At 45.3% G+C, this 12,989-nt stretch overlaps 1 protein-coding gene across 1 annotated transcript in view; it reads right to left on the bottom strand.

The window, feature by feature from the left end:
• Nucleotides 1-12,989, bottom strand: part of SLC12A1 (solute carrier family 12 member 1) — a 243,034-nt gene that overhangs the window by 202,514 nt on the left and 27,531 nt on the right. Inside the window, exons 3-4 of the mRNA XM_075345801.1 lie at nt 2,704-2,826; nt 1,870-1,945 (exon numbers count right to left, since the gene is read on the bottom strand). Coding sequence (XP_075201916.1) covers nt 1,870-1,945; nt 2,704-2,826 — 199 coding nt within the window. The remainder of the gene's footprint in view (nt 1-1,869; nt 1,946-2,703; nt 2,827-12,989) is intronic.

The raw sequence follows: 12,989 nt of genomic DNA, 5'->3' as shown, positions 1-12,989 counted from the left end.
GGCAATCTACTGAATATACAGATAATGTTTCTGCCTTACATCAGGCCTTCATCAGAGGCAGATTGCAGGGCTTAAATGAAGTCTATTCAGAAACAAAGTTATGGCAGCTCTTCTCTTATGCTCTGCACTCTGTCTCTGATGAAGGCCTGTTCTAACGCAGAAACAGAATCTGTATACACAGTGGATTGCCTTTTTTTAAATAAATACTAATTTTTGCATGTATTTTGGAGTGCCAAGTTCTTTATCTATGTTGCTATAATAGGCAGGCATTAATATTCCCATTCAGATCCCCTTTTTGGCTTCATAGGAAATTTACTAATTTGTAAAATATAAAAACACACTGAAATGATGCATAATTGGGAGGCCTTAGCAGGTTTGATATAATGATTAGATGATTCTCAAGCAAAACGGCAGCGCTGTTTCATTCCATAGAAGTTTTTGGGTGAAGGATTACGATGGAATCGGTCACAGGCATCCATTTAGCAGAAATGTCACCTTTATATGATGCTTCCATTAAATGGCTGGCAATATGGCCTATGGCTGATTTATTTATTGTATACAACAGAGGCATTGAACGGAATCCAAAAAAGTAGGAATCCAGCCTTACTTGACTTGAAATACGCTATTACATTTTTCAATATAATTGTATGCATATAAGGAAATATGCAGAAACAAACATATACTGCAATGTAGGATTTTATTTATAAAGGGAGTCAATGGCCGGCAGGAATTATCTACAGTTTTATAAATTTGAAGCATGTTATGAGCAGAATGGTTCAAGCTGTTCTGAATAAATCAAAGGTTTAGGAAAACACAATAGATGTGTTTAATAATCCCGTTATGGTAGACATTCTGGGACCACTGGGTACTCAGCACTGCTGATTATGGTAAACATTCCAGGACCACTGGGTACTCAGTGCTGCCAGTTATGGTGCACATTCCAGGATCACTGGGTACTCAGCGCAGCCGGTTATGCTAAACATTCCAGGACCACTGGGTACTCAGCGCAGCCAGTTATGCTAAACATTCCAGGACCACCGGGTACTCAGTGCTGCCGGTTATAGTAGACATTCCAGGACCACTGAGTACTCAGCACTGCTGATTATGGTAAACATTCCAGGACCACTGGGTACTCAGTGCTGCCGGTTATGGTAGACATTCCAGGACCACTGGGTACTCAGCGCAGCCGGTTATGCTAAACATTCCAGGACCACTGGGTACTCAGTACTGCCGGTTATGGTAGACATTCCAGGACGACTGGGTACTCAGCACTGCCAGTTATGGTAGACATTCCAAGACCACTGGGTACTCAGTGCTGCCAGTATTTATGGTAGCCATTCCAGGACCACTGTGTACTTAGCACTGCCGGTTATGGTACACATTCCAGGACCACTGGGTACTCAGCGCAGCCTGTTATGCTAAACATTCCAGGACCACTGCGTACTCAATGCTGCCGGTTATGGTAAACATTCCAGCACCACTGGGTACTCAGCACTGCCTGTTATGGTACACATTCCAGGACCACTGGGTACTCAGTGCAGCCAGTTATGCTAAACATTCCAGGACCCCATTGGTACTCAATTCTGCTGGTTATGGTAAACATTCCAGGACCACTGGGTACTCAGTGCTGCCAGTTATGGTACACATTCCAGGATCACTGGGTACTCAGCGCAGCCAGTTATGCTAATGCTAAACATTCCCGGACCACTGGGTACTCAATGCTGCCGGTTATGGTAAACATTCTGGGACTACTGGGTAGTCAGAGCTGCCAGTTGTAGTAAACATTTCGGGACCACTGGGTTCTCAGCTCTGTGGGTACCCTTAACACATGACAAGCTACATCCCAGGTTGGTACAAATAAACACTTACCAATTCCTGCTTGACCAATAATCCATGAAAGACGAATGAAAAGCATCACGCCCCATATGTTCAACATGCATCTGACCTATTATATAAATTTATGAAATATTATATATATTCCAGATAGTTTGCTAAGTATATGTTTTAAATTTTCCTCATTAAGTTACTGTTTTTAATAGGTTATAGACATTGATGTACATTATTTTTTGCTAGTAAATATATAGTAAATTAAAATAACATTTCACAATGTAAAACAATAAGAAATGAGTACTGTCAAATACTTCCCATTATGTTTTTTACATAGTTTTATTAATTTCTATGCAGAGCTGCCTTCAGTGTCCGCTGGCTGTCTATGGAAACAGACTGCAGGTTCCCTTTACTTAGCTGTCAGACATGTGACCTAAAAAAACGATCATGTCATGGCGCCCATGAGTGTATGGAGTGACACACCCCCTTGCCGGTGCAAGGATATGACATATGATGTAAGTTTATATCACATGTCCTGAAGGGGTTAAAGATGCTAATAAAGAGGAACCTCTCACTAAAAAAATGGATGGTAAGTTACGGATTATGAGAATATGGACAGTCCCTAGATATATTAGACTAATATATGCACCAAAAGGAGTTTTCTCATGCTGTGGTGGATGAGAGCAGAAGGTCCATGTTTTTACAAACGTTTGCTATAAAAGGTTGAGTACTCGTCAACTTTAGTATGATCGTCACTATTGTTCACATTAATTTTATCTGTAGTCCATACATTTTATGTGGCACTAGTGGCCTATATGTGAAACAAGACATTCTTGTGGTCTATTATTGACTTTGTATATTGGTCTGTCAACTTACTAAAACACCTTTTATCCATCCAAATTTAACAAATCCTCCCTTTTGTTCTTCTTCTTGATTCTGTTCTTCCTCGCCCGGGGTACCTTCTCCATTGGAAACTGAGCCTGGAGTCACTACAACATCCTGTACAAGAGAGTAAAATTCATGATGGTGCTATATACAGTACTATTAAAGAATAGTATCTATACCATGCTATGGCAAATTCCGAAGCTCAAGCTGGTTGTTTATTCATAGAAAGATGAGAAACAACTCAGTGTGGTTCCTTCTATACATTTTAACCCAATTTTCCTGGCTATATAAATCTGAGATATGACAATGCTGTCATAAGCTGCGGATATTGTTAATATTCAAGGTGATCTAAGAATAACATGGTGAGATATGTCATATTGTAAATCTATGAGCAGGAGCTTAAAAAAAAAGACAATGACAAAATATTGTTAAAGTTCATTCAACACGTTCACGTGATCCAAAAACAATGAATTGCATGAACAGCGCACCACACGGACGCCCCCTTCATAAAAGCTATGCCCTAAACCTTTGTAAGAAATGACATTTGCTTGATATTTGCGGTGACATTTCAGCGATCTCATTGTTTTCTAGTTTAGTGCTTTTGGTTCGTGTGAAGATTTAAGTGATTTTATAGTTGACTTTTCACCCGTCATGTATGGAACAGAGAAATGGTTTTGTTTGGATTGGAATTTGCTTTTTTGCCCATAAGCATCAAGGCTGGAAATATTGAAAAGTTGTCTAGGCAGTTCTGGGTGTATATTGTAAATCACTGACTAACCATCCCTGTATACACTAGCATAGATAAAGAGATCTTTAATAGAGATGAGCGAACCAGCCGCGGTTCGGCTCGAGTTCGGTTCGTCGAACGGAGGTCTCGTTTGAGTTCAGTTCGGCGAACGTTCGACGAACCGAACTCGAACCGCATAGGAAACAATGGCAGGCAATCACAAACACATAAAAACACCTAGAAAACACCCTCCAAAAGGTGACAAACAAGTCACAACACAACACAAACACATGGGAAAGTGACAAGGACATATACTCATGTGAAAACAAAGGAGCTGGACAAAGAAAAAGAGGAGGAGACACAGATATGAGTATATGCAAGGCAAAGTCGATGCCATTACTGTGCAACTTGAGCCCTGCTCATTTTAGGCTTCCAATCTGGATAAATTGCCTGAGCTCACCACGTATGCCTTGGGGATCTTCTTGTGTCCCGCAGCCAGCGTTTTCTCGAAATGTGTCCTCAGTGCTGCTGGGGGTGTGCTGACAGCTAAACACACGCATCTGTCCACTGACAATGTGGACAGACTAACGTTCACCAAGATGAACAAGTCATGGCTCTCAGAGGACTTTTCTTCCCCTGGCTCAGCCAGGGAAGGCGAAAGGCACGCGTATTTTTGAGAGTGCTTCATGCAAAGCATCTTTTTCATCTTGAAAATGGGGGTCAACTGATGCCAGTCAAGTGGGGTGTGTGTGGCCCAATTAGTGGAAATGAGGGAGACTGTGGTTGGAGTCCCCTCGCTTTTGAAAAAAGAACCAAGATGAACAAGTCATGGCTCTCAGAGGACTTTTCTTCCCCTGGGTCATCCAGGGGAGGTGAAAGGCACGTGTATTTTTGAGAGTGCTTCATGCAAAGCATCTTTTTCATCTTGAAAATGGGGTCAACTGATGCCAGTCAAGTGGGGTGTGTGTGGCCCAATTAGTGGAAACGAGGGAGACTGTGGTTGGAGTCCCCTCGCTGTGTTTGTAAAAGAAACAAGATGAACAAGTCATGGCTCTCAGAGGACTTTTCTTCCCCTGGGTCATCCAGGGGAGGTGAAAGGCATGCGTATTTTTGAGAGTGCTTCATGCAAAGCATCTTTTTCATCTTGAAAATGGGGTCAACTGATGCCAGTCAAGTGGGGTGTGTGTGGCCCAATTAGTGGAAATGAGGGAGACTGTGGTTGGAGTCCCCTCGCTGTGTTTGTAAAAGAACCAAGATGAACAAGTCATGGCTCTCAGAGGACTTTTCTTCCCCTGGGTCATTCAGGGGAGGTGAAAGGCATGGGTATTTTTGAGAGTGCTTCATGCAAAGCATCTTTTTCATTTTGAAAAGGGGGGTCAACTGATGCCAGTCAAGTGGGGGTGTGTGGCCCAATTAGTGGAAATGAGGGAGGCAGCCAGGGAAGGCCGGGTGTGACAATGATGCAAACATGCGTGCGGCCCTTCGCCGTGACAATGTGACACACGTGCCTTGTGTGGCTCACGTGTTGAACCTGGTTGTCCAGCAATTTTTAAAGCACTATCCTGGCCTACATGGCCTTCTGTCGAGGGCACGGTGTAACGCCTTCCTAAATCCACACACTCCGATGGGCTGTAAAGGATAGGCTAGAGGGAAGCCACTCACCAAGCAGGACCTTCAGAACCCTGAAACCCTTTAACCCCTATACAGGGATTAGGAATTACACAGGGCCCAAGGTGATTAATACCTGTGGAAGGCTGCAGTTCCAGAGAATAGTAGTCAGGCAGGGACAAAACATTAATTGAGGAACAGGAACAGAATGGGATGGCCAGGACTTAATCAGAAAACAAGCAGAGGTGAAATGCGGATCGGCCAACAAGGTACATAAACAGCAAGCAGGAAAAGTAGTCAGGTAACAAGCACACAAAATCATAAAACTGAACTGGGGGTAAAATTAACCAGAGGTTCATAGCTATGTCTGGCAGTGGTCTGCAGACAGGATGGGCATAAAAAAGGGTATGGTGTCTTCCCATTGGTTGTAGGTGAATGATGGTACTTCATCTGTGAGATACCCACCACCTACATTCAGCCAGAGATTCTGCATCTGTCAAGGTAATGCAGCCCAGTGGGTGAGCATAACCTGCGTTCACCTGCGCCGCTGGCATCAACTTCTCTCCCATCATCAGCACTATGCATGAAAGGAACACGTTGTCACCTGGCGACCGGAGTACAAATTGACGGAGCGTACTCCGTTGATGACTTAACCGCAGTGTGCGGCAATGATGCAAACCTGGCTGCGGGCCATCGTCAGGGCAATGTGACACACGTGCCTTGTATGGCTCACGTGTTGAATCTAATTCTCCAGCAATTTTTAAAACACCATCCCGGCCTACATGGCCTTGTGCAGCGGGCACACTCGCTATGTGCTCACTTCCATCGTTCGCACACAGCAGCTCAACAACTTTCGTCGCTACAGAAGTCTTTAGGTCTGCTGGTTAAATGCCTGAAATGCGATGTGCCGACACGCAGGAATTTGAATCTGCACATGTTGCAGCGTTTGTGGCAGCACCGCCGAACCCTGCTGCAATACGTTATGACATATAGCCTGGCCTAACTTGATCCAGAGGTGGTGCAGATCACGCTGCTGGAGTGGTGTCAGATCAAGGACCTATGCACCCTTCTACACAGTTTACAAATGTCGACGAAGATGTTTAGCACTGGCAATGCCATTCTCAGCGTGACAATTCTGGTCATCTTCATGATGGAGCACACTGTAAGCATTATTCGGAGTCAGGTGTTGGGACAAGAGGAATGGGAGGAAGTACAGGAGGAGTCATATGCGGAAGGGATAACAAGATCTACGAGGTCCAGATGGTCAGCGGCACCTAGGCGGCAGTCATGGTGGGGGAGAGGGATTAACAAGGGCGCATAGTATCAGCAAAAAGTGTTGAGGAAGGTGCAGGAGCCCATGAAGAAATGGAGGACGAACTGGCAATGGGCATGGAAGACTCAGCAGATGACTGAGAGCTTGCTCACATTTCGGTTGTGCGAGGTTGGGCGGAGAGGGCAGAGGAAGGAGGCACGATTCTCACCTCTCTGCCACCAACACACCAAGGACTTGGTCCTCCTGGATGCACAAGACACACGAGCGCCTTCTTGCTGCACTACCTACAACATGACCCTCGGATTGTACGAATTCGAAGTAATGCTAACTACTGGGTTGCCACACTGTTAGATCCCTGGTACAAGACAAAATTTGGCGAAATAATTCCTGCCATAGAAAGGGACGCACGTATACAGGAGTATCTGCAAAAGGTGGTACGCAATCTTAGATCTGCTTTTCCACTAAACACCAGTGCTGCACAGAGTGAATTTCAACGCTTTGTCATGGATAGGAGGAAATGGTCTTTTCCTTGTCCACATCTGAGGGACCGAGGGCTGGCTGCTGTGCTGAGATGGCATTGAGTACGGTGTCCCTGCAGAGTTGCACTTTTGGTCATATACAAAATGAGTTGAAAAAGGACAGATGCTGGTGGAAAGGGGAACAGGTGTGTTGGAAAGGGGAAAAAAGTTTTTGTCGTGGGTTTGGTGGTTAAGCAAAAGTAACAATTGCTGAAGAAACACCATCTGTTACGGTGGGACTGGCAGATTTGGATAAGGTGGTATATACTATGTTACCGCTATATAACGAAAATTAATAAGAAAAGAAAGAGAAAGGTATATATCCCCATCAGCAGTCAGTGTCCACCGTGCTCCCAGATGGAAAAGGAGAGGTTGGCAACTCGAAGGTTAGGTGGAGGATACAGAGCTATGTGGCTATGAAACTAATAGTAACCTGAACCGAGTTAGACACCACTCGGATCTGGAGACTGGGAGCCCTGTTAGTGTCACAGGGTCCACACGCCCACCCAGCCCAGGAACTCCCTGTTAACATCACAGGGGCCATTCAGTATGCTGACCGTGTGCATTGGGGCCACACCTGTGGACAGCAGGCGCATCAGCAGCAGCAGGCCTGTTAATGCCACTGGGCTGCACAAGCAGGAATGGTAGGACAGGAGCTGGTCTTAACCGTTCTGCGTTACCAACTGTGGTGGCGGCCGGCATCGACGCTGTATCCCTGCCTACTTCTGGCCTAAAGCCGCAATGGGTTCAACACATGGAGGTGTGCTCTTTTGGAGCATAATAGAAGACTGTGCACCTCCTTGTTGGCTCCAGCCCGTTTTATAACCTGGGTCCCACCAAACCAGGGTGGACCACAATGCACCTCCTGGAGACAAAAGCAGAGTGACACATCATGAGTGGCATAACTAGCGTCCTATTTGGAACCGCAACTTCAATAATGACCTCATGGCTGCCATGACACAAACACCTCACCAGTCATCGTCTGACCATTAATAATGAGGTGACAAGTCATAGGGGCGGGCCTCTGCAAGCCATTTGGGAGTGGCCTGGCCACATCGTCAGGACACCTGATGCCCTGTGGTCTATATGGGCCCCCCACATCAGGGGCAGGGCCAAAGAGTTCATTACCGGACCTAGTCTCTGATGCAGTAAGTGCCTGAGCATGCTCAGTAGCATGAAATACAGTCTCTGAAAAAAGACTATCAGCTTTAGCATGGTGTATAGGCACAACACAGGACTTAGACCCGGAACGGAGTGCAAGTACCTGTGCAAAGAGGCTTTTCGCAATAAGTGTGGGAGCATGCGCTGTATCCCAAAATGAAGACTTAGCCTCAGGAATGGCACAGTCAGGCTGAGCATACTCACTAGGCGAAACACTGTAGTTAGGCTGCGGCTGGGGTAAATCGGCACACGCATGCGCACTAGCTGCCTCTCCACACTTAGACGTGGAGGAGAAATTGCTCTTCGGGTGTGGACTTGGAGATGCTGTCTATGAACAGAAGGAAAAGCTAAAGGTGTGTGTTACAGCAAGGAGCCACTGCGGAAACACTTCGTTCAATTGTGAGGGGAGTCATTTTGGAGTTTGGTGAGGAGTACCGTAACGCCAGTGAGCAGCATCCTGTGCCACAGACCAACATTCTTATGGTGCTGTCTATACTGCTTACCGTGAGAGGAGCGTAAAGTCTGTATTTCTGGCAACTGGACATCACAGTACCCGGGTACGGTAGGCTGTGCCCAGACAATAATGCGGGCACGCAACACTTTGTTTTATTAGCAAAACACATATCTGTTCTGGGTAGGCCGACTATATAGACAATAAGACTTGCTGCCTCTGCACTGTCAAATTGTCACGTACAGTTTAAATCATAGAGGGACAGCGACACATGTTTGCATTGACTGTTGCTTTTCAAGATTTCCATGACTGTGTTGCAGAGCTGTGTGGTTTGCATTCACACTGCTATCATCTGCCTTATCTGTGAGACTTCAGCTAACAAGGGTATTCAGGGGGGGTAATGTGTTTTGTCTATGTTTAGGTAGATAACTTGGAAGCTCTTGTGATGCGACACTGGTAAGTCGTGTTCGCACACACACACACACGCACAAACACACAATTACTGCTATGCAGAGGGATTAGCAGGTAGTAGGCAACAGAATAGATTGTTCAATTATTTAAATTGTATGCATGGTTCTTATTGTTTGTTTTGTTAAAGTTAAACAATCATTTATCAACCCAACTGACTAGAGTCCTTTTCCTGTTGCCTGGTTTTGCTGCATACTGGGGAGCCCACCCTGTACACGACTTAAAATGAAGCATAAGTCGCAATGTGAATTTCACTGTGCTACAATGTGGCCTAGCGTGCCTGTGCAACCACCGCCTGCCCCATCAAGTGCATCTGCGTGCTCTTCATCCTCTGTGACTGTGGGGACAGCAGTCTCACATGGTTTTTCACACTGAACTTCCTCCCCTTTACACGCAACAGGGAGTGTGATTGGCAGGTCATCACTTGTTTTGGAAGTGGAAACAGATGGTATTGTTGAGCTGTCAGACATCGAGAAAACCAACATTGGATGCAGGCTACATTATATCCACACCTGCACCTTCGTCACAGATTGGCTGGACTACCTGCATTTAATAATTGCATTCCAGAAATGGAAAGGAGTGTAGAATGCACATGTGTTGTACCTTGCTTGGCAGCAAAGGAACACTAACTTAGTATTACAGACAATTTTAGGAAGGCAGAAAAAGAGTCAGCTCTTTGGGCAAATTAAATAGCGTGGCAAAAGTGGACAGGTGGGTACAATGGCCGTGTTCTGTGGGTACCAGGACAGTAAAGGAAGCCTCACTTTCTATCCCTCCGAATGATCAAATGCAGCGAGGAATTCCCTGAGTTTGCTATAAAATTAGCGTAGCAAAATGTGCATGAGGGTGTAATGCAGTGGTGCTGCAAATAACTTTGCACCAGTGGGACACTAATGGAAGTCCAACAGTCACTTTTAGGATGCCACTAAGTTTACTCAGTGTTTGCTAGTATAATAGCTTAGTAACAATGAGTTTGAGTGTGCAATGCAGGCAGAGGTGCTGCAAATAGATTTGCACCAGTGGGGCACTAATGGAGTACAACAGCCACTTCTTGTATGCCACTAAATGGCAGCATTTTTTGCTATCATTATAGCTTATTAAAAACAGAGCAGGAGGGTGTCATGCAGAGGTGCTGCTCATAGATTTGCACCAGTGGGGCACTAATGGAGTACAACAGCCACTTCTTGTATGCCACTAAATGGCAGCATTTTTTGCTATCATTATAGCTTATTAAAAACAGAGCAGGAGGGTGTCATGCAGAGGTGCTGCACATAGATTTGCACCAGTGGGGCACTAATGGAGTACAACAGCCACTTCTTGTATGCCACTAAATGGCAGCATTTTTTGCTATCATTATAGCTTATTAAAAACAGAGCAGGAGGGTGTCATGCAGAGGTGCTGCACATAGATTTGCACCAGTGGGGCACTAATGGAGTACAACAGCCACTTCTTCTATGCCACTAAATGGCAGCATTTTTTGCTATCATTATAGCTTATCAAAAACAGAGCAGGAGGGTGTCATGCAGAGGTGCTGCACATAGATTTGCACCAGTGGGGCACTAATGGAGTACAACAGCCACTTCTTGTATGCCACTAAATGGCAGCATTTTTTGCTATCATTATAGCTTATTAAAAACAGAGCAGGAGGGTGTCATGCAGAGGTGCTAGAAATAGCTTGGCACCAGTGGGGCACTAATGGAGTACAACAGCCACTTCTTGTATGCCACTAAATGGCAGCATTTTTTGCTATCATTATAGCTTATTAAAAACAGAGCAGGAGGGTGTCATGCAGAGGTGCTGCACATAGATTTGCACCAGTGGGGCACTAATGGAGTACAACAGCCACTTCTTGTATGCCACTAAATGGCAGCATTTTTTGCTATCATTATAGCTTATTAAAAACAGAGCAGGAGGGTGTCATGCAGAGGTGCTGCACATAGATTTGCACCAGTGGGGCACTAATGGAGTACAACAGCCACTTCTTGTATGCCACTAAATGGCAGCATTTTTTGCTATCATTATAGCTTATTAAAAACAGAGCAGGAGGGTGTCATGCAGAGGTGCTGCACATAGATTTGCACCAGTGGGGCACTAATGGAGTACAACAGCCACTTCTTCTATGCCACTAAATGGCAGCATTTTTTGCTATCATTATAGCTTATTAAAAACAGAGCAGGAGGGTGTCATGCAGAGGTGATAGAAATAGCTTGGCACCAGTGGGGCACTAATGGAAGTCCAACAGCCACTTTTAGGATGCCACTAAGTTTCCTCAGTGTTTGCTAGTATAATGGCTTAGTAACAATGAGTTTGAGTGTGCAATGCAGGCAGACGTGCTGCAAATATCTTTGCACTAGTGGGACAATACAGAAGTCCAACAGCCACGTTTAGGATGCCACTAAGTTTCCTCAGTGTTTGCTAGTATAATGGCTTAGTAACAATGAGTTTGAGTGTGCAATGCAGGCAGACATGCTGCAAATATCTTTGCACTAGTGGGACAATACAGAAGTCCAACAGCCACTTTTAGGATGCCACTAAGTTTCCTCAGTGTTTGCTAGTATAATAGCTTAGTAACAATGAGTTTGAGTGTGCAATGCAGAGGTGCTGCACATAGATTTGCACCAGTGGGACACTAATGGAAGTCCAACAGCCACTTTTAGGATGCCACTAAGTTTCCTCAGTGTTTGCTAGTATAATGGCTTAGTAACAATGAGTTTGAGTGTGCAAAGGGCAGGAGGGTACAGTGGCAGGGTTGTGGGTCTGGGTAAAGGAAAGGAAGCCTCCCTTTCTATCCCTCCTAATGGGGAAATGCAGCGAGGAAATCCCTGACCTTAGCTACACAGACGCTGTCATCTTGTGTAGCTGTTAAAATCTGTTTTCACGGCCCTGACTGTCACCTATGGCTCTGACCCTGCCGGTATTAGCCCTTACAAGGGCTGAAAGAAACTTCTATCCCTATTTTGTATAGCGCTGTGTATAGAGCGTACATAGCAGTATCGGAGACAGGAGCTACGCCAGCGGTGACTGACACCAAGACGCAGAAGGCAGATAATGGCGTGCTGGAGGAAAATGTCCGTTTTTATAATGCAGGGACATTTGACATGGACATCCTATCACACATGCCATTGCTTCTCTGGCTAAAAGTCCACTTAGCTATGTGTGTGTCTGGGATTGGCTGACATGCTGGCCCGCCCCACTACACGTGCGCGCTTAGGGAAGGAAGACAAGGGAAAAAAAAAAAATGGTGAACGCCATTATCCAAACAGCAGTGATCTGAATGCGCTGTTCCCGCACACTATACGCTGAAATTTCATAATAGTGTGAGTCACAGAGTGACTTACACTATTACAGCGGAAAGCCAGCTAGGAATTAGCTGGTTTTTTGCTGCTAGAACCGTTCTCGAACGTATCTAGAACTATCGAGTTTTAGCAAAAAGCTCGAGTTCTAGTTCGATCTAGAACAGCCCCCAAAATCACTCGAGCCGCGAACTGGAGGACCTCGAACCGCGAACCGCGCTCAACTCTAATCTTTAGAAAAAGTATTTCTAAATATCTTTTATCATATGGTAATGAGGCCAGGGAATAGTCGTAAGGGCGTTGCTTCCCTGGCTAGTCAGCCCCCTTAGCATGTTAGTACACCCCTGTGCGCATGCTATCATGGTAATGAATGTTAAGCATCAGAGGATGGTCACTCACCTCTCCACCGCCATCCGAGTCCTGGAATTTGGCTCATTGTGCATGATCCTGGACTTTTGGTTATGTGCACTACATAGGTTTGAAGCCAGGACTCAGAAACCCAGAAATCATGACCGAAAGTCCGGGATCATGCGCACTGAGCCGAAATCCATGACTCGGACGCGATGGTGAGCGCAACCATCCTCTGACGCTGCACATTTATCAGCATGTTAGCATGCCCACAGGGGTGTACTAACATATTAAGGGGCCAACTAGCCAGGGGAAGTAACACCCTTACAACTAGTCGCTGACCTCATTAGCATATCATGTGAGATCTTTAGAAATACTTTTTCTAAAATTCCCTTTATTTATGCTACTATAGGCTGGAACTGGTAGGCAG

Source organism: Anomaloglossus baeobatrachus, chromosome 4 (assembly GCF_048569485.1).
Source record: "Anomaloglossus baeobatrachus isolate aAnoBae1 chromosome 4, aAnoBae1.hap1, whole genome shotgun sequence".
Lineage (NCBI taxonomy): Eukaryota > Metazoa > Chordata > Amphibia > Anura > Aromobatidae > Anomaloglossus > Anomaloglossus baeobatrachus.
Note: the sequence above shows the minus strand (reverse complement) of the source record. Positions and strands in the feature narration are given on the sequence as shown.